This window comes from Piliocolobus tephrosceles, chromosome 3 (assembly GCF_002776525.5).
Source record: "Piliocolobus tephrosceles isolate RC106 chromosome 3, ASM277652v3, whole genome shotgun sequence".
Classification (NCBI taxonomy): Eukaryota; Metazoa; Chordata; class Mammalia; order Primates; family Cercopithecidae; genus Piliocolobus; species Piliocolobus tephrosceles.
The window spans coordinates 20,988,843-21,010,356 of record NC_045436.1 but is presented as its reverse complement, the minus strand read 5'-3'; the positions used below and the strand labels follow the sequence as shown (position 1 = coordinate 21,010,356).

The window sequence follows — 21,514 nt, the reverse complement described above, 5'->3', positions numbered from 1 at the left end:
AGGTTTAGAAAATAATCCTGCTGATCTCTGTAAATCAAACTAGCCTTTACTTTGTCACTCACAGCACCTTCATTGGGCTTTCTCTTAGGCATGATGATGACAGTGAATGGCAGGTGGGCTGGCTTTCACAGTCCAAGGGTTGCCTCCATCTGTTTTCTCATGCGACTCTGGAAAAGGTTCCTAGGTCCTAGGTCTCACAGCTGGTCGGAGGCAGAGCCAGTGCTCCTGCCTGCAGCCACCTGGCAGGTTGGTGGGTTGTGGACTACAGGACTGTGGGTAGTATGGACGTACATGTGACATTTCTCCCCAAATAGACCCCTGCAAGGAAGCACAGTGTCAGGCAGACTTGATGGTATGGCAAGAGGGGTCCTTATATGGATCCTGAAACCCCCAGGGCCCCAAGATACTACACAAAGTAGATGATCCAGGTTGCCATGTGCATCCTGTAAAGGTTGGCTTTCAGTCTCCTTTGGGACTCTTGTTATGTTTCCGAAGGTTCTCCTAATGGCTTACTATGTTTAGCCATGGCTTTTGCCAAGATAAAAATGTTAGCTCCAGGAGGATCCAAATGGCAATCCTGGAATAACTGTGGAGCTTTGACTGCTTAAGTTGCTTGGCATCTACCCATTTCCTACATCTCTGACTTTCTGATACTGAAAAAAAAATGCATAATCATAGGAATAAATCAAAGTCTCTTTTGGTGCCTCAAAGCTGAAGCATGAAAAATATTTCAGTGCCATTTGTAGTCTATCCTGAACAGCTTCCTGGACAAGCCTAGAGACATTTAATAGGTTAACCCATAGAAGCTGGACCCCATAAGTGACATGTACCCTGTTTTGATCTAATAAATTAGCTATTCTATGGACCCAGTCAAAAGAAAGAAAAATACTATTTAAAACCGGAGATTTTCTCCATTTAAATATAAGAAAGAAGAAAGAATGAAGTCAGAAATAGTTGATCATCTAAACCTTTTCCCTTAAAGACATTCTAGTTAACTACCAAAATGTTTATCAAATGTCTTCTCAGACTTCACATTAGACTTTTATAGTTCTTCTGCCAACGTCGTAGGCTTTTAGAATTTCCTCAGGGTTTTAGCACACTTACTACAGGACATTGGTTACAGAATTGGTTTTTCCAGAACATCATTTGTTGTCCCATCCGATAATTTTAGCACACATGCATAGAAACAAACAAACAAAATTCACACTTCCTAATGTGAATTTGTTTGCTTTTAGTCTATATATGAGTAAATTATGTTTGAGTTATTTTGAGAGTCCTACACCCTACATTTGATCCAATATTCTTTTTTTGAGATGGAGTCTTGCTCTGTCACCCAGGCTGAAGTGCAGTGGTGTGATCTTCGCTCAGTGCAACCTCTGCCTCCTGAGTTCAAGTGATTCTCCTGTCTCAGCCTCCCCCAGTAGCTAGGGTTACAGGTGCCTGCCACCACGCCCAGCTGATTTTTATATTTTTATTAGAGACATGGTTTCACCATGTTGGTTAGGCTGGTCTCGAACTCCTGACCTTAGGTGATCCACCCGCCTCAGCCTCCCAAAGAGCCAGAATTACAGATGTGAGCCACCATGCCTGGCCTAGATCCAACATTCTATAGTCAGAAGTTTAAATAGTAAGAAAGTTTAAAGGGCCCTATTGCTAGTTAATTCTGGAGAAGAAGGGTAGAGAGAAGATATATGTGAGGGAAATATTAATGTCCTGATATTTAAGAACAAGTATAAAAGCTTTACCTCTATGTATCTATAAAGCCAAATTAATTTCTAATCTGTTGGATTGTAAAGATTTATTGGTCTGGAGTTGGAGTGTGGTGAGGGACAACAAAGGCAGGAGCCAAGAAGGAGGAAATGAAAGTCAATAAGGAAGAAGTGCAGCATGTTTCATTACTTTCCTCAGAATCTCAAAATGAGAAAATACAGAAACCCCTTAGCTTAATAAACTCAGCATCGGAAACTAGTCGGGCAGAGGTGGTGCATGAAAAGGCTGAGGCATGTGAAAGCAAATGCATGTCTTTTTTCTCTTCTTGTCTGGTTTTCATAAGAATCTACTTTTATTTAGAGTGTGATTGTTTCAAGAGATTCACATTCCACCCGCTTCCTCTTAAATGTAGATAAAGAAAGTTAACAGTGGTTACCATCAAATTCCATAAATGCAGAGCGGTCAGTGCAAATTCGCAGATAGGCCAGAAAGCTCTGCAGGACTTTGGTCAACTTTACTCATTTTATGACCTGGAGAGGGTGAAAAGCTGATAATCAGTGGATTCAAAGGTGTTTATCCTTACCTGAGTCAGTACTAATTATTTTGTGATGCAAGTTTTGCATTTTGTGTTTGTATCTGTTTTGTCTAGGATTTGCAGTTTTTCTTCTGTGTTGTGAAATTGCTTAAAAATGCACCGAAGTCTGATGGGGTACATTTTCCTTGAATTTCAGGAACTTCAAAACACAGCTGTGGCGGAAGGCCAGGTGGTGGTTCTGGAGTGCCGGGTCCGAGGGGCACCCCCTCTGCAGGTCCAGTGGTTTCGGCAAGGGAGTGAAATCCAAGACTCTCCAGATTTCCGAATTCTACAGAAAAGTAAGGAGAAGTGCCCATGTCCGGAAGTCTGACCATTTTATTCTCTCCAGCTTCAAGAAAACCAAGAAGGGCTAAGTCATTGAGATGAATTGATCTCTATTTTCAAAGAGTGGCAAGATCAGATCATCTACAGTGTGTTGAAATCCAGTAATGGAAACTGTGACCCCCTTGAAACTCTAATGAAAGTCATATATTCTTTCTTCTTAAAAAATGCATATATACATTTGGACTCAAATTTGCATGAATAATTTTAGGAGGTTCACAAGGCTCCTAGAGCCCATCTATGAACTGCAGTTGGAAAAATTTCCTAGTGTAAGTTGATACAGGAATTTGAGTTTCTATGTTTTATAGAAATATAAACTGATCTATCACTTTATATCTTTTGTATGATGGAGTTTGATTGTAACATTTCTTCAGTCATGTCCTAGACAAGGTAATGGAAAGGAAGAAGTAGGCTTTTTTTTTATTAATAGAATCCCATTCTAATACTTTGTTCTAATTTATCTTTTTCATGTGGCTAACAGAACCTAGATCTACAGCTGAACCTGGTAAGAATATTTTTAGGGGTTTTTTTTTTGGTGGGAGAGGGAGCGGATAATGTATCTTTTGGGTCTCAATAGTTCTTTGTTTCTATCTTAAAGCCGTAAGCAGGACAATGTTTTTGTGGTTCCCTGGAAATGTGAAACCCCCTTAAAGACAATGTCTTCTTTATCATGGAGTCTCTGTACACTGCATTTTACATCAGTGTCTTTATTAGCAAAACATTAAGTTCCATTCAGACAAGAAGGTCAAGCTCAGTGACTTCAGGCTTTTTAAAATACAGTCTTTTAGGCTCAGAAAGCAAACTAAGCTGATGATGAAAAAACATCCTCTTAAAATTCCAGTAGAGAAGGACAATCTACTGCATATTTGTACTGATCAGAACCCACTGACAACCCCAGCTTAGAAATGTGTCTCAAATGAGAGCAGCTCAAAGAGGTAAGCAAAATGGACCCCCAGGCATTTCTCATTTATGTGCCCTGAGCCATAAACTTTTACTATTCTGCAAGCATGAGGAAAGTCATCTTGCCCCCAGATCACTCTTAATTATCAGGTCGTTTGACCAGATCACAGTGCTATGTGATCCAGCTGTTCCCTGCCTCAGACATATTGCATGTTTATGGTTCCTCGTGGACTGAAACAGTGTTTGTAAAGGAAACAAATTTTTGTCTAGGTACTACATCGTATGTCCTCCGCAATATTATTTTCTTTTTTTCTTTCTTTCTTTCTTTTTTTTTTTTTTTTTTTGAGACGGAGCCTCGCTCTGTCACCCAGGCTGGAGTGCTGTGGCCGGATCTCAGCTCACTGCAAGCTCCGCCTCCCGGGTTCACGCCATTCTCCTGCCTCAGCCTCCCGAGTAGCTGGGACTACAGGCGCGGCCACCTCGCCCGGCTAGTTTTTTTGTAGTTTTTAGTAGAGACGGGGTTTCACCATGTTAGCCAGAATGGTCTCGATCTCCTGACCTCGTGATCCGCCCGTCTCGGCCTCCCAAAGTGCTGGGATTACAGGGTTGAGCCACCGCGCCCGGCCGCGAGATTATTTTCTTCTGTATTTTTCCCATCAGCAGAGTCACAGTTTCACTTATTTCTGAACAAAGGGTAGAAAAACAAGTCATTTTCCTGTTTCTCCTGTTTGTTTCTCTGCTTCAGTGTGGAGCGGATCTTGCCACATGTGTCTTAGGAGCCGTGACCTTGCTCTGACTCTTCTTGGGGGAACTGGAAAGTTCTCTGTGGGCCACTGCAGGTCAGATTACTGCAGTCAGTCCCTGAACTTCTCACGTCTGTGTACTGGATCTTTAAAAGCAGAGTTTGACCCTATTAGGATCCAAAGCTTGAGGGAGGCTGAGCAGCATCCTTAGGGAACAACTGGAATTGATCTGCCCTCTTGTCATGAATTACAAGCAGAGCAAGTCACTCCACTTAATGTGTCACTCATCACATCAAACACTGTAGTCACTTTCCAGACTGTGGAAATATACAACTGCATATTTTGTCTGTGAAGTGTCTTAGAATAAAATTGCATAATACTACTTTTCTGATACATGGATTTTCTGAGATTAAATCTGCTGCATGAGCTGATGTGGAAATCCTATAGGGAGTTAGGGCACATCTTGTGCGTTTGCTGTTTTAAACAACTTTAGATAGATAGGTAGATATAAAAGTAGGAACCAAGTATCTTTTATCTACAAGAAATGGCTTATTATATGAAACAAACCTTTGAAGCAATTTATGTCTTTTAATGCTTTGTGTATAAATAAGACTAAAATTTTGAGCCAAAAATTGTAAAAATGTTACTGCTAGCATGACTTAACGCAGCCTTTGACATTGCGTTTTGGATTCAGAGTGAACTCCTGCAACTCTCTTTTCATTTCATTGTGGTGTTATACGTTGTCATCATGCACATAGGTGATGACGATTTATCAAATGTAGGTTGGAAAATCACAAACTGTCATCTGCAAAGTCAAAACATTGGTTAGAAACTGAGCAGCTTAGTTTTCTTTGAAAATCGAAAACACTCAGAATATACTGGCTAAGGAAGAATAAATTTGGATGAGGAGGGAGGAAGAAAACATCTCCACTGAGCCCTGCGTCCTCATCACTTACCCTACACACACTCCTTCTGTTTCAGATCTACCCCGCGCCCTGCGTCCTCATCACTTACCCTACACACACTCCTGTTTCAGTTACAGTTTGCTGCTTGGCTTCTAGAATATAGTTTTGATCGTGAATTATTTAATAAAATTAGTCCTAAACAGCTTCATGGAATCACCTGACCTCTAGAACGTTCTTCAATGCCATTTGCTTTAACGTAGCAAAATCATGCAGAAAAGAGCAAGATATGGAAGGCTTTCCTTTTAAATCCCTTGTCCTAGCAATGCAGAAAAATTTTTCCTCTGTGTGTTTACTGAATTTTCTTATTTACATACTTAGATCTGAAAGCGTTTAAGAAAACAGACTCCTTCATTCCAACTACAATAATAGCATTTTCTGAAAAATTTCTCCGGGCAGAGAAATATTTCAAGCAAATCTGTCAATACACCAGAAACAATTATATAGTCAGAAGCTATTAAAAACTAACACAGTGAGTTTTCCTGACCGATGATTTCTCCACAATTGTTTTTACCATGACACTACGAGACTTTCTTCTTTCCCTTTTCCAGCGTTAAAATGCTCTGCTTCAGGAAATCAGCAGTTGGCATGCAGCATTAAATAAAATCCATGATCATATTTTTTAAACAAAAAAAAGCCCTTAAACACATGAATGACTACTCAAGTGACTAATTACATGAGTTGTTATGAGTAAGAACTTCAGAACAAGCAAATGTTACAGCATATTTGTGCTTAAACAATGTCTTGTCACGCCTGTCAAAACTAGGTATGATTCTTTTACTAGTTGCCAAGTGTTTTCCTTACATTGACCTTGAAGTTGCTATGTCAGAGGAAAAAGCAAAGAATAAATATGACTGTTTGCCTTCTTTAAATGACCTGATTGACTTATAGCTAATGGACCTCTGAGCTATTCAACTGTATGGAAGTGTGTAGGAACTGGCTTCCCTACAAACTGTTTTCTTAGCCATTGTTAAGTGGAAGGAAGAAAAACAGACATGACTACAATACATCTGAGGCAAGAGATACATTTTATAGGACTAGGTCAGTGATATTTTCCAAATGCTAACACATAAATAGCCTTTGAAATTCAGGAAAACGTTTAAGCTTTCTGTTTTTGTTACTCTGTCTTCCTACCTTCTTCCTTTCCTCTGACAGAGACTCTCGCTCACTCTCGCCCTTCTCTGTCTCTTTCTCTCCCCTCACCTCCTTCATTCCCTCCCTGTCTTCCTCTTTTTCAATCTCACTCCCTCATTCTTTTTGTTTCTTTTTTCCTCTTCTCTTTAGCCTCTTCCTTATTCATGGGCAAGATGTTTTAAAGCTCCAGAAATAAAATTGAAATTCCCTAGTACCTAGATATAGCCCCATTAGGAATTAGATATTTAGATAAAGAAGGAAATAGCAGGTTGTCTCCAAATGCATCTGTGCAACTGAAACAGGTTTTTCTTGTCACTGCTGCGTCGTATCTGTCTGATGTGTTTTACACTCCCCTCTCTGTCTAGACAGAAGTCAGCTTGCATCACAAATCTTTTCAGACTGTTTTGTGAATTAATAGCTAGTTAGCTTACTTAAGACCAGCATCCGTTTGTCATAGTACCTTCTCTGACCTTCTTTGAAATTCTGACTTTGTACTGATAGAATCCTTCAAAGACTAGTCTGGGGGTGGGGGGCACAGAGGACTCCTTTGACATCTGTTAATACTCAGTCTCTTACTCACTCAGCTGTCTGGAAACAGCCACAAACTGTGTTGAGTTACTTCTAGAGCACTGTCTAATAGCGTGCAAAATTAAAAACACAAAAACGCGTCTTACTGGTTGTGGAATTATATGTATAAATATATATTGCCTCCTGCTTTCAATTTTAAGTTCTGCTAACCAATGTGACCCATGCTAGATCTTGTGCAGTAGAGTCTAGGCTTTGATTCTGCGATTCACAATATAAAGTAAGTTCCACTTAGTTAAATGTACTAAGGTGCTGTTATAGGAGGGCAAAGATAGGGAAGTTTCTTGAGATCCCAGTAGATCGTATGCAGTAAAAACTTAATGCATGTTCTAGGTTAGGATGGTGGGTTGAACAAAAGTAGGCCATATGAAACTTACAGTTCACCAAGAGTGTGACAGGATGCCCTGGGGCGCCACACCACGCTGACAGGGATGCTGTAATATATTTGAAACTTATTTATGCAAACACATTCAAACTTGACATTTGACAGATATGGAACAATGACCAGCTTGAACTAGTTCAGAATTTCAACATTAGATCACCCTCCATTCTTTTTTATGACATAATCTCTTTGTGAAACTGAGTTTTTGATGAGTGTGTGATAAAAAGTAAGTACCTCATGAAAATCCATGTGAAACATGAAATGAGGCTGGCTTATCGAATCTGATTCCAAGAGAGGAGGCACAGTGCCCAGCAGATGCACACAGCCATTAGTAAGAAATAGTGGCTATTTAAGAATAAAATCATAGTATTTTTCTTTCAATTTATATGTATTTTTAAATCCTAAATTGTTTAGGCATAAATACTTATTAAGTTCTTTGGAAATAACTATGTAACAAACATAACTATTAGTTATGTCTTTTGGCTTAGGGGCACCATTTAAAAAGTATTGAGAAACTTAGAGTCCCATGAACTAAGAAAGTTTGGTTTACTTTCTAGAGGAAGAGTGTCCAATCTTTTGGCTTCCCTGGGCCACACTGGAAGAAGAATTGTCTTGGTTCACACATAAAATACACGGACACTAATGATAGCGTATGAGCTTAAAAAAAATCTCATAATGTTTTAAGAAAGTTTATGAATTTGTGTTGGGCCACATTCAAAGCTGTCCTGGGCCACATACGGCCCAGAGGCCATGGGTTGGACAAGCTTGTGCTAGAGGGAGAGGGGGAAGACTCAGACACGTTTGAGTATGCACCAAAAAGAAAATTGAGTGGGTTTTGGAATTGTAAATGTCATATGTGCCTATTTCCAGTCCTCTTCCAGGACTCACATTCCAGCCTGCTGGCCTGTGAACTTTACCTCTCTCAGCAGAGACTGAAGGATTCTTCTCTGGGCAATTTGAACATCCTGAGAGAAAAAATAAATCCAAAGATAATGATTTGGGAGTTTCTGTTATAAAGATGCCACTTAGATTGTGCTATTGGGAAGACCAAAGTGGATAAGTTCCTCTCTTGTACTCAGAGCTTAATAAACTCCCATCCCCGTCAGACAAGCAGAGATAAAAGGCATCTGGAGAAATCCTGTAGCATGAATGATACAGAAAAAAACAAGTGACCTTCCTAAAAGGGAACTTTGAGAAAATGGATTTGCAAAGAGAGGAAAATGTAAAAGAAAACAAAACAAACAAAATATCTCTTAAAGGATATAAGGAAATCATTCCACCCAAGAAATAAAAATGAAAAGCTAGAAAAAAATAAAGAGAGGGAGGACACTTGAGAAACAGAGTTCTTGAAATGAAAAGGTTCATAGCAGAAATGAAACTTGAGCAGATGTCCTACAAAGTACAGCAAAATGACAAAGAAGGGATATAAGAGAGAAAAGGCAACAAAATTGGAGATGCATAGCCGAATAACTGGGATTCCAGAAGGAGAGAAGAAAGAAGAGGCGAGAGACAGGATTATCAATGAAATAATTTCTTTAAAGTTCCCCAAACTGAAAGTTATCCGTTTCCAGATGGAAAAATCCACTGATGGCACAACATATGGAATAAACCCAAAGCCAAACGCATCATCATGAAATTCAGAATTTCCAGGACAAGGAGGTCATTTTACAAGTGTCCAGGGAGAAGACATCAGGTTATATACAAACCAGTAAGATGCAAATAGCATAGGCCTTCTCAGCAGTCACACTAGCCACAAAGAGGCAATGAAGCAAGAACTTCAAAATTGTGAAGAAAATTACCTACAACTGGGAATTCTGCCCCTAGGCAAAACTTCATGTGGAAATCTAGCAGAGATATTTTCAGACTTGTAAGGTCCCCAAAATTTTCCTCTGGAACGCGACAGTGTGCTCCACCACAGCAAGAGAATTCACCCAGAAAGGGCAAGATGTGGAGGTGGGGCACTGGAAGCAGGAGATCACATCGAAGCAGGAGGCACAGGGCACCCCCAGGAGGGTGACAGTTGTGCATCAGGAATGAAGGGCAAGTTCAGATTGGAGCCGCGTGTCTCGAGAGACAAATGCAGTGAGGCTTTCGTCATTAGGAGGTTCATTGCCTCTGCCTGTCTTTTATTTGGATGACAGAATGGCAGGGCGGTCAGCCTGACCCAAAAAACCTCATCTCTACTTGGGCTGTCCTGCTGTCCCCTCCGTGGACTGTCACCTGGATCAGCTGGGAACACTCATTTTACCCCCACAGAAGCATCTGCTTTGACTCGGTCCTGACATCTAGAAGTTGGCCATGTTGAGTTTAATTAACCATCTCTGCCTGAGGTTGCAATTTTTTTAATTTTTACAATCAGACCTTGGTGATGACCTTGAGCAGTAGGATATAAATAACTCCCAAATGCTTAGCGTTTCAATAGTGGAACACTAGGCGTAAATGGGTAAAAAGCAGAAAATACCAGCAATCTCATTGCTGGATATATACTCAAAAGAAAGGAAGTCAGTATATCAAATAGATAACTGCACTCCCATGTTTGTTGCAGCACTATTCACAATAGTTAAGATCTGGAAGCAACCTAAGTATCCATCAACAGATGCATGGTTAAAGGAAATGTGGTACCTATACTCAATGGAGTACTATTCAGTCATAAGAAAGAATGAGATCCTGTCATTTGCAACAACATGGATGGAACTGGAGCTCATTATTTTAGTGAAATAAGCAGACACAGAAAGACAAACATCCCATGTTCTCACTTATTTGTGTGATCTAAAAATCAAAACAGTAGAAGGATGGTTACCAAAGGCTGGGAAGGGTATTGAGGGGCGGTGGTGGGGTGGGGGGTGCAGATGGTTCATGGGTACAAAAATATAGTTAGAAAGAATAATACCTAGTATTTGATAGCACAACAGGGTGACTGTAGTCAATAAGAAATTAATTGTACATTTAAAAATAACTACATACGTGTAATTGGATTGTTTAATTGGAGCATAATTGGATTGAATAATTAAAAGGATAAATATTTGCGGGGAAAGATACCCATTCTCCATGATGTGATTATTTCATACCGCATGCCCGTATCAAAACATGTCATGTGCCCAATAAATATATATACTTTCTATGTAACCACAATTTTTTTTAATTTAAAAAAAGAAACAAAATATGGAGATACCATCTCCAGCAATAACTGTATTCCTGCTGAATGCCCACATGAGACTCCACCAGACTGCCCCACTGAGTGAGCCGTGTATTTCCCAGACTCACCCAAGACCTTACCCACTGACTGCCCCATGGGGCTTTCGGAAACTTTCAAGGACATTGAATCTAGTTGATGGCCCAAGATGGTTCTTGGAATCTTTTTCCTAACAGTGACAAGGTTACCTTTTCTTTAGTCAACCAAGATTTGTGCTCACTACTCAATTTTTTTAAATTAAAGAATGCATTTTTTAAGGATATGGTAAACACATAAAGAAAATCAAAGGAATTATCTCAAAGGAGAAAGAAAATAAAACTGGGGAGAGCCTATGAGGTATTTCTAAAGCACTGGAAATGTCTTATTTCATAGACTTGAGCATAGATACACAGGGGTTCATTTCACTGTTATTCCTTAAATGGTACATTTTAAATATCCTTCTTTATATATGATATTAAATACAATTAACAATTTTAAAAAATCCTTTGCAATTTATTTTATTTTATTTTATTTTTTCTGAGAGAGTCTTGCTCTGTTGCCCAGGCTGCAGTACAGTGGCACGATCTCGGCTCAGTGCAACCTCTGTCTTCCAGGTTCAAGCGATTCTCCTACTTCAGCCTCCCAAGTAGCTAGAATTACAGGTATCCACCACCACGCCCAGCTAATCTTTGTATTTTTAGTAGAGATGGGGTTCTGCCATGTTGGCCAGTCTGGTCTTGAACTCCTGACCTCAGGTGATCCACCCACCTCAGCCTCCCAAAGTGCTAGGATTACAGGAGTGGGCTACCGTGCCCAGCCTCCTATGCAAATATTGATACAAGCATTACATTTACCCACACCGGATTTCATCTTGTTGATTTTAGCTCAGAGTTCTTTCTTACCAACTGTGTTAGCCTAGCCAAACCATGTGGTTTGAAAGGTAAAAGCTGGATTTCTTTTTTAGTTACTTGGGACAAAATAAAACATAGTTGCAAAGGAAGCCATTTATGAAAATGTCCCCTTATTACCCAGGGGACCCAGTAATCTTATCCTTGCTGCCTCATCATTTTATGAGTTTCCACAAACAAAATGGTTTTTATTTGTATTTAACCAAGTGTTAAGTAGGTCCAGGAACCTGAATGCAATTCAGGGTTGCCTTCTGGGAGATACTGCTGTGACTTTGTAATTTTTAGGTAACTGGAAAGAACAGAATTTATCACCAGTAAAAACATTTTCTGATTTAGTAATTTATTAAATGCCCTCAAATCAAAACCTTATGAAATCCAAACATGGGAAAATTAGATTAAAATGCATCATAATTAAGGTTACTAATAACTTTAAAATTTTCCACTTATACTGGAGACAGTTTCTTTAATACAGATAAGTAAGTCTCTAACTCCCTTTATGTGACATAAGCAGTCATTTTCTGATTTCCATTCCTTACCAAAATTTATTTTACAGATGTCTTATACATCTTTGTTCAACTAAGATGCTACCAGATGAAAATCCAGTATTATAACCTGGCTCATCTCATTTCCTCATGACTTTCTTCATTTTTATAATGTCAGAACCATACAAGCTATGATGCTTCTTTCTCTCAACAAAATGTGAGCCTCTTGTCACTGTCGGATGAAATTTTCCTTGAGAAGAAAAGTGAGCAACCTTTAGGACATTGTATTAGAATCTTATCTAGTTAAAAAAATTATCTAGTAAAAATTGCTGTGACATTTCAATGCATGACGATCACTAAAAGAACATCCCAGTGTTTATTTTTTATTTTTCTATTTTTGTTCTTTAAGTCTGTAACTTTTCTAAATGTTCCATGTGTCGTGAACTTTATCAGGCATATACCTTATTTATGCATGGAAATATTCCTACGAAGTCATACTCAATGAATTCCACTCAGTCAACTTTGAAACACACAAAGGAAGCCTGTAGGAAAATTGGTCTTACTGAGAATTCCTTTAGAAAATAGTATTTTTACAAAGGAAGTGTTTTCTTCCTTCATCTAAATTTCATGCATGCATTTATTTAAAAATAATTATAGGGAGCCTACCATGTGTGAGATGCTGAGAATATGGCCATGAACAAAAGTTGTTTCTGCACTCAGAGGTTATATTTCAGGGAACCAGAAACTAACAAACTAATTACATAATAAATTATTTAACAGGTTGAGGTGGCACATAGTCCCAGCTACTCAGGAGGCTGAGGCAGGAGGATTGCTTGAGCCCAGGAGTTCAAGGCTGCAGTGAGCTATGACCATGCCACTTCACTCCAGCCTGGGCAGCAGTGAAACCCCTGTTTCTAAGAAAGATTTTAAAAATAAAATAAAACGAAAATGCACCAGCTTTATTTGATTTTGTGATTGTCTTCTACTATCTGCTAAAATCTCCCACTAGAGGCCTGGGCAACAGAGCAAGACCCTACCTTTATGAGTCAATCAGTAGATAGATAGATATTATTTAATTGCAGTTGTGATGATATTATTTGTGATAGATATTATTTAATTACAGTTGTGATGTCTCCAAAAAAAGTTTACCATCCTAAAATTGCTTTTAGGTGGCAAAACTGATGAAGTCTAATTTAAAAAAAGGATTCCCTGAGAAAGTAATGTTTGTGGGGAAACATAAGACTGCGTAGGAGAGTGCTAAGTACTCCGGGAGGAGTCAGGGCTTAGAAACTTACCAGAGCGTGGCTTCACAAGGAGCTGCCCCGGAGCCCATGTGCCCAGTGCTCAGAAGGCAATGATGTGCGAGGCACAGAAGGAGCCTAACGAGAAGCAGGGACCTAATTATGCAGGGCTTCAGAGACCACGTTAAAATGTTTTATTTTATCCTCAAAGTCATGGATGGATGGGAGGATGATAAAATTTCATTCTTATTAAGAGAGCCCTCTGATTTAGAAGGGGCAACTGTATATTTATCCTCGGGTTTTCTGAAAATGGCATGACTAAAAGAACCACAGTCACAGAAGCATCAGAAGGAATTCTTTACAAGTCATCAAGATCATTGCTCTAAAACCACTTTATATTATCCCTAATGAATAAAATTGTATCGCGTTTTTAAATGTAGGTTTCAAGGCACAGAATTATGTCTGTGTTTATAGTTGAAGCATCCTCAGGCATTGAACTGGCAAGGACATTTTTCTCAGTGTTCCCAGCACCTCCGTCTTTCCAGGTGTAGATGATTCAAGGTTGAGAGAAGTGCTCTCCGGAGAATGCTGAGCCCTGGGAAGTTAGTCCAGGGCCGTAAGCCCTGGCTGTCCAGGCAGGAAGTGCCCAGGTGTTACTGAAAGCTGAGAAACCTTCACCACTCTCAGCAGCATCTGCGACGGGAGAAGGAACGTGACTTAGCACTGCCTGAAGCCCACTGCTCCAAACCTCATAAGAAGGGGCTGTTAAGAATGTCCACGAGAATTCTTAACAGAGTATAATGATAAACAGAGTATAAAGAGTATAATGTACTCTTGACTCAGCTTATATCCTATTCCAATGTGTCTTATGCCTCAGAGGACATATAGCCCTCCCCTTGTGCAGATGAATAATTCTCGTGAATCATTTGGATAATGAGATTAATTATAGTTTTTTCAGCATCGGGAAACTCCATTGCCTGACTTAAATCTTTCATTACCTCACTTTACATAAGATTTCTTGTGTTCTGAACTAGGAAAAATGCAGAACAACTAGAGAGGCTTTGTGCTGTAGACAAAAAAGAGCATCAGCCAGGTGCAGTGGCTCACGCCTGTAATCCCAGCACTTTGGGAGGCTGAGGTGGGTGGATCATCTGAGGTCAGGAGTTCGTGATCAGCTTGACCAACATGGTGAAACCCTGTCTCTACTAAAAATACAAAAAAAAAAAAAAAAAAAAATTAGCTGGGCATGGTGGTGTGCACCTGTAATTCCAGCTACTTGGGAGGCTGAGGCAGGAGAATCACTTGAACCTGGGAGGCGGAGGTTGCAGTGAGCCGAGATAGCACCATTGCACTCCAGCCTGGGCGACGAGTGAAACTCCATCTCAAAAAGAAAGAAAAAAAGAACATGCATGTGGGAGACTGGATGCTGACCTTCAGCATTTTGGCTCTAGCATTAATTAGCCAGGACCCTGAGAGAATTCCTTTGAACACCCAGGATTCATTGATATTGAGCCTGAAGAAATGAGGGATTTCACCTAATCAATCTCTTACAGCACTGATCTTGTATTTCCCCTTCTATGGCTAATCACACTTTTAACTCATTCTGTAACCATATGCATTCAATTTAAAAATTCCCAATCCCTTGTACCTTTCCAGAGACATCTCACTTTCCAAATGATTCATCTGACATGAAGCTCCAGCTTGAATTATTTCCACACTTTCTATCTTCCTCTTCAGATGGAAAGCCAAGAACTGTGTATAGTACAGTCGAAAAGCACAGGATTACTTCATGCTGTCTCTGTTATCTTATTGTGTTCCTTCTATTCAGTGAACTTTTTAATCAAATAATTGCTATATGCTCTGCATGTATCCGCATCTCTCAAACATTTATCTGGAAACCCTTTTCTTAATATGCCAATCACTCAGGATTCATTGATAATTATTGAGCCAGGAACTGTCCTGTGGGGCAGTATTTTAAAACTGCTGCTCACGGCCCATGAAGGTGGATGGCAACCACCATGTTATAAAAGTAGAATAAAGCTAGTAGCATGCACCTTGTGTAATAACTTTAAATATTCTTTTGTGAAGCTTTTATGTCCATTATATATATATATGTGTGTGTGTGTATGTATGTATGTATATGTACCTATCCTATGCATGTGACTGGGTTAGACATAAAATGTATCTCTTCTGTGGATTTCAATCAAAAATGTTTGAAACCTATCTTTTTAGGACACAGTTCTCTATACTTTTCTGAAGATAAAAATAATCTGGAAAGGCCGTTAAAAAAAAAAAAAAGAACCCTTGGCCTCAACCCGGATCCACTAAATCAGAATCTCTAGGGGAGAGGAGGGCTCTGTGTAATCAATATATTTAACCAGTGAGTGCTCCAGGTGATTCTTCCCATCAAACAAGTTTGGAAAATACCACCATGAAAGACTCAAGATTCAAAAAGTTAACAATAATCTCCACCCGATCTTATAAATAGCCAAGTCTCCCCATCCCAACCAGAATAACTCAATCTTATTGAGGAATTAAGGCATATCTAATACAAATGTTAATAATGTTATAGCTACATCCTTGAGTGTATACCAAAGGCCACATGTAAGATAGAAATAAAATTAGAGTAATGCAGAGTCCTGCCTATTTCAGAGTTGCCAATTCATTTTTCTATCCTTTAGTTTTTCTTCATTGTTTTAAACAAAAATCACTGATTTAAAAATATCAAAATAGTTTAAATATACATTCTGCTTCAGAGTTTTGACATGTTTTTATATTTATTTTTGTTGTATTTTGAATTGGTAAATGTCATAATACATAAATACATAGAAGATACATTATTATATGTTATGGGAAAATAATTGTAAGTATTTATGGGATAAAATGCAAGCTTTTGACATATGTATACTTGTAGAATGATTAAGCTAATTAACATATCCATTACCTCAAATACTTATCATTTCTCTCTAAAATACTCTCTGTTAGCTATCTTAAGATATACCGTACATTATTGTTGGCTGGGTGCGGTGGCTCACACCTGTAATCCCAGCACTTTGGGAGGCCGTAGCGGGCAGATCACGAGGTCAGGAGTTCGAGACCAACCTGGCCAACATGGTGAAACCCCATCTCTACTAAAGATACAAAAAATTACCTGGGTGTGGTGGCACTCACCTATAATCCCAGCTACTCAGGAGGCTGGGGCAGGAGAATTGCTTGAAACCGGGAGGTGGAGGTTGCAGTGAGCCAAGATCACGCCAGTGCACTACAGCCTGGGTGACTGAGCGAGACTCTATGTCTCAAAAAAAGAAAAAAAGAAAAAAGATATACATTACATTATTACGAACTATAGTCACCATGAACCTATTCCTCCTGCCTAATTGAAATTTTGTACCCTTTGACCAATGTCTCCCCTTCTCCTGTCCACCACACACCCCTCTCTGATTAACCATCTTTCTACTTTACATTTCTTTTAGATTCCACACATAAGTAAGATCATGCAGTATTTATCTCTCTGTGCCTGGCTTATTTCACTTAGCATAATGTCCTCTAGCTTAATCTATGTTGTCTCAAATGACAGAATTTCCTGAATTTTTTTTTTTAATTTTAATTTTTTTTTTTTTTTTTTTTTGAGACGGAGTCTTGCTCTGTCACCCAGGCTGGAGTGCAGTGGCCCGATCTCAGCTCATTGCAAGCTCCGTCTCCCGGGTTCACGCCATTGTCCTGCCTCAGCCTCCCGAGTAGCTGGGACTACAGGCGCCTGCCACCTCACCTGGCTAGTTTTTGTATTTTTTAGTAGAGATGGGTTTCACCATGTTAGCCAGGATTGTCTCGATCTCCTGACCTCATGATCTGCCCGTCTCAGCCTCCCAAAGTGCTGGGATTACAGGCTTGAGCCACCGCGCCCAGCCAATTTCCTGATTTTTTAAGGCTGAATAGTATCACATTGTACATATATGCCACATTTTTAATCCATTCATCCACTGATAAACACTTCCATTGTTTTCATACCTTGGCTATTGTAAATGATGCTTCAACAAACATGGGAATGTAGATATTTCTTCAACATGCAGATTTTAATTCTTTGGCAATATAGCCACAAGTGGGATTGCTGGATCATACCTCATAACTTTACACCATTGAGTTACGGTGTTTTCCCAGTTCCCACAATGCATCTTGTGAGAGGGGACATTTGCCTGATGGAGATACTACAGTGAGCAGAGGTGAGCCTGCCTGAGTTTACACCTTCCCTCCCTATGACACCACAGCTGCCTATTTTATGGGATGTGGTCTTAATGTGCTTATTATTTATAGAGATACACTATTGAAATTATAAAGCACAGTATATAACCTGGATTCAGGATTTCAATAGATTAATTTTTCATTTTGCTCTGATCAACACTACAGAAAGCAAAAGTAAATATTCCAATGATATTGAACCCAACTGGCTTTGTTTTCCACCTGGGTCAACACTGGGAATGCTAGAAAGTTCTGTAGTGTGTTATCCGTATAAGTCCACAATCATACTGGGCACAACACGTTGTCCTTTAAAGGTCTAATTTGATCATAAAATTTAAAAACATAACTTATGTTACTCAGTGGTGAGGCATGAAATGAGCTATCAAAGTCAGCGGCCATCACCATGAGTCAGATGAGATCCAGTGTTGCCATATGTAATACTACCTGCTGCATTATAACCTGGCATCCACATGACAGTGCCCAAAAAAGTATTCCAGGTGTTTGTGAAAATTACCCAGTATTTTCCACTATTTCTAGCATAGGAAGTCTTGAGTGGTACCATCATTTCAGGAAAGAAGGGGAAAAAATTGTTTTATTTGAAACAAAACAGCGACGTTATTAAGAACTCAAAGTCTCAGGCCAGGCACCATGGCTCACGCCTGTAATCCTAGCACTTTGGGAGTCTGAGGCAGGGGGATCACCTGAGGTCGGGAGTTTAAGACCATATGACCAAAATGGAGAAATCCCGTCTCTACTAAAAGCACAATATTAGCTGGGTGTGGTGGCACCTGCCTGTAATCCCAGCTACTCAGGAGGCTAAGGCAGGAGAATTGCTTGAACCTGGGAGGCGGAGGTTGCAGTGAGCCGAGATTGCACCATTGCACTCCTGCCTGTTTAACAAGAGTGAAACGCCTCTCAAAAAAAAAAAAAAAAAAAACTCAAAGTCTCTTGTAATTGAAATACAGGCCATTGAGCTCTCTTGAGATTGCTGTACTTTGTGGTGTTTTTCATATATTGATGCCTATGCATATAATGATGCCTATGCATTTATGCTATAACTGGACAACAGGAATATCCAGTTATATAAGGGATAGATTAGTTCAGGTTATGTGTATATATTTTTAATATATTATTTTTAATTATAACTTTTGAGATATTTCATATCTATATGTTTTTCATATATAGATATGAAAAAATATATAACCTGAAATAATCTATCCCTTTATATAATTGGGTATTTCTGTTGTCTCTTTGTAACAAGTTTTAGTGTATAGATACAAGCTGAAATGTATTGTCTCTGTTTTAAAATTGAAGCTTCATGAAAATTTTTAATTATTTAAAAGATAGAGAACCATATACCTGTTTGTACCTTTAAAATTTTGTACATTGTATTTGTATTACCTATTCAAAAAAATAAAATGTTTTAAATGGTAGAAAGAAATCTTAAGAATAAAGAAAAAGAAGACAATTCAGGAAACTACATTCGATTTTGTTTTTACAGACTCAGTAGGAGGGGTTGCAAAGCTGTCAAGACAAGTAAGAGAAAAAGACCAAAAAGATCCTGTCTTTGTGATTATAGGATCATTACAGTAGATCAAATATGTAGTCAATTTCTTAAAACACTGCATAATGAGCTAAAATTTTAATTTCTTCAGAAGTCTGAAATAAACTTTTAATTTTTAATTGCCTAAAAATTTTAATTCTATATTATATTTCCTACTTCCACCTTATATTTCAAAACAATTTTGCCAAATAGTTTCTGGCAAACATTTTTGCTTGCAGCTGACTTAACTGCCTTTTTAAGACTGCACAATGTTGAAGGAAAGAGAGAAGGAGGACTTAAAAAACTATCCCGTTGTCATGTGGGCATTAAGGGTGTAAACTTTTGGAGTTGGAATAGACCTGATGATTTTCTAATTCAAGTCCAATTCATGTAAAAGATGTGTCTCAACCCCTTAATAAGATTACAGACAACTCAAGAGCAGGAACCATTAATTATATCTGTAGCTATAAAATATTAAGACAGTGTACTCTTAAAAGTGCTTAGCAAGTAGATAGATGACTGTAAAAGCTTCTAGGAGCTGTTCATGGATGAAGATTCCAGACTTTATCTCAAAAAATTTTCTCGACATCTTAACAACCTTTCCTTAACAAGTCTTTCCATTCATGTAACCTACCTTCTTCCCTCTTGCTGCAATTAAGAACCATTTGTTCTTATTGTTCTTCAAGAAAGATGTAGAATGTTTGAGCAACTTCTTCCTGATTTTAATGTCTCTGCATTTATGATACCTATCACAGTGTTTTACTTAAATTCGCATTTTTTGTTTTTGTTTTTTTTTTCCTTTTGAGACAGAGTTTCGCTCTTGTTGCCCAGGCTGGAGTGCAGTGGCCCGATCTTGGCTCACTGCAACCTCTGCCTCCTGGGTTCAAGCAATTCTCCTGCCTCAGCCTCTCAAGTAGCTGGAATTACAGGTACCTGCCACCAAGCCTGGCTAATTTTTTATATATATATTTTTAGTAGAAATGGGTTTTCACCATGTTGCCCAGGTTAGTCTTGAACTCCTGACCTCAAGTGATCTGCCTGCCTCGGCCTCCCAAAGTGCTGGGATTACAAGCATGAGCCACTGCTCCCGGCCTTAAATTAGCATTTAAATGGATGAATACTTAATATAGATTTCATTGCCCTTTACTTTTTTTTTATTGTGGTTAAAGAAACATATAACATGAAATCTACCTTCTTAAATTTTTAAGTATACACTACAGTATTGTTAACTATATGCTTAATGTTGTGCAGCAGATGTCTGGAACGTTTTCGTCCTGCATGACTGAAATTCTATGCCCACTGAACAGCAACTGCCATTCCTCCTTGCCTCCAATGCTTGGCAACCAGCATTCAACTTTCTGCTTCTAAGAGTATGACTAGTTTAGATACCTCTTAAGTGGAATTTTGCTATAGTTCTCCTACTGTCATTGCCCTTTACTTTTACCTCAACGAAATCATTTAGGTTCAATGTAGAACATAAAATTAATAATAGAACATAAACAATAAACTAAGTTTTTCACACCCCATTTAAACATCAAAGTAAATAATATGCTGAAAGAATAAGGTGTGTGTTTTTACAACTCTCGCAATTTTAAGCCTGTATTAATATATCTTAGAAATGAGTTGACCTTGAGCTACACTACAATGCTAACCTCTCAAAAGCTTATAGTCACCGTAGTCCTCAGATCTTTCCTAAGGAACATAACATTTTGACACAGAAGAATCCTTGCATTTTAGCTTTTGAGAAAATCTCAAGCAGTCTGTTAACCAGACTACCATCAGCATCATCAGAAATGGGGATAAGTAAAGGCTTTGGTGGGTGGGGCCAGGGGGTTGATAAAACCTAAGAATGGAGTAAGAAATGGAGTAAAACTCAAAGACGCCTATAGGCCATATTACTTGGTAATACAAAAAAAAATGCATGTTTGACCCAATAACATGACATTAAAAACTATATAGTTTGATAATACTTGGACAAATTTTGAAATGATAGATAACATGAATTTTTTTCTAGACTCAAATACAACAAACTGCATTTGCCTTTGAAGAGTGAGATTATTAAGGGATATTAGGTATATAAAGGGAATTCAATTATCAAGAGAAACATTTACACTTTATACTTTATTATTTACTTTTGCACTTATTTTGATTTATAGGTAAAAAATTAAAATATTTAAAGCTCTCTTCAATAGACAAATTTTTTTTTTCTTAAACATAGCACTTTTACCTACATTTAGTACTTTTTTTGTTTCAGGGTTTAAAACATAAAATGTTTTGAAACAGATTTGCTAATTTTAATTATTGATGGTCTGAAACGTTTGCTCTTAGAAGAATGTTAGTGAACAAGATTTATCTTATCAAATTCTATGAGTTAGCTGCTGCAACACAGAGCACCCCAAAATTTAGTTGCTTAAAGCAGCAACCATAATTCTGTGTGTAAACTATTTGGCTTGGCCTCACCTGGGCGGTTTTTGTGGTCTGTGCCAGGCTGGGCTGACCGCAGCTGGGCTCTCTCAGTGCAGCCATGGTCAGCTGCCAGGATGACTAGGAATGAGTCAGTTAGTCTAGGATGGTCTCTCTTGGAAGGGCTTATATCTGCT

The 21,514-nt window shown here is 38.7% G+C and overlaps 1 protein-coding gene across 4 annotated transcripts in view; it reads left to right on the top strand.

Annotated features, from left to right (window-relative positions):
* PALLD (palladin, cytoskeletal associated protein) overlaps window positions 1-21,514 on the top strand; it is a 434,025-nt gene that overhangs the window by 191,325 nt on the left and 221,186 nt on the right. For all 4 annotated transcript variants that reach the window (XM_023228753.3, XM_023228746.3, XM_031935301.1 and 1 more), the window contains 2 exons: window positions 2,442-2,583; window positions 3,108-3,131. In XM_023228753.3, the coding sequence (XP_023084521.2) occupies window positions 2,442-2,583; window positions 3,108-3,131 (166 nt within the window). The remainder of the gene's footprint in view (window positions 1-2,441; window positions 2,584-3,107; window positions 3,132-21,514) is intronic.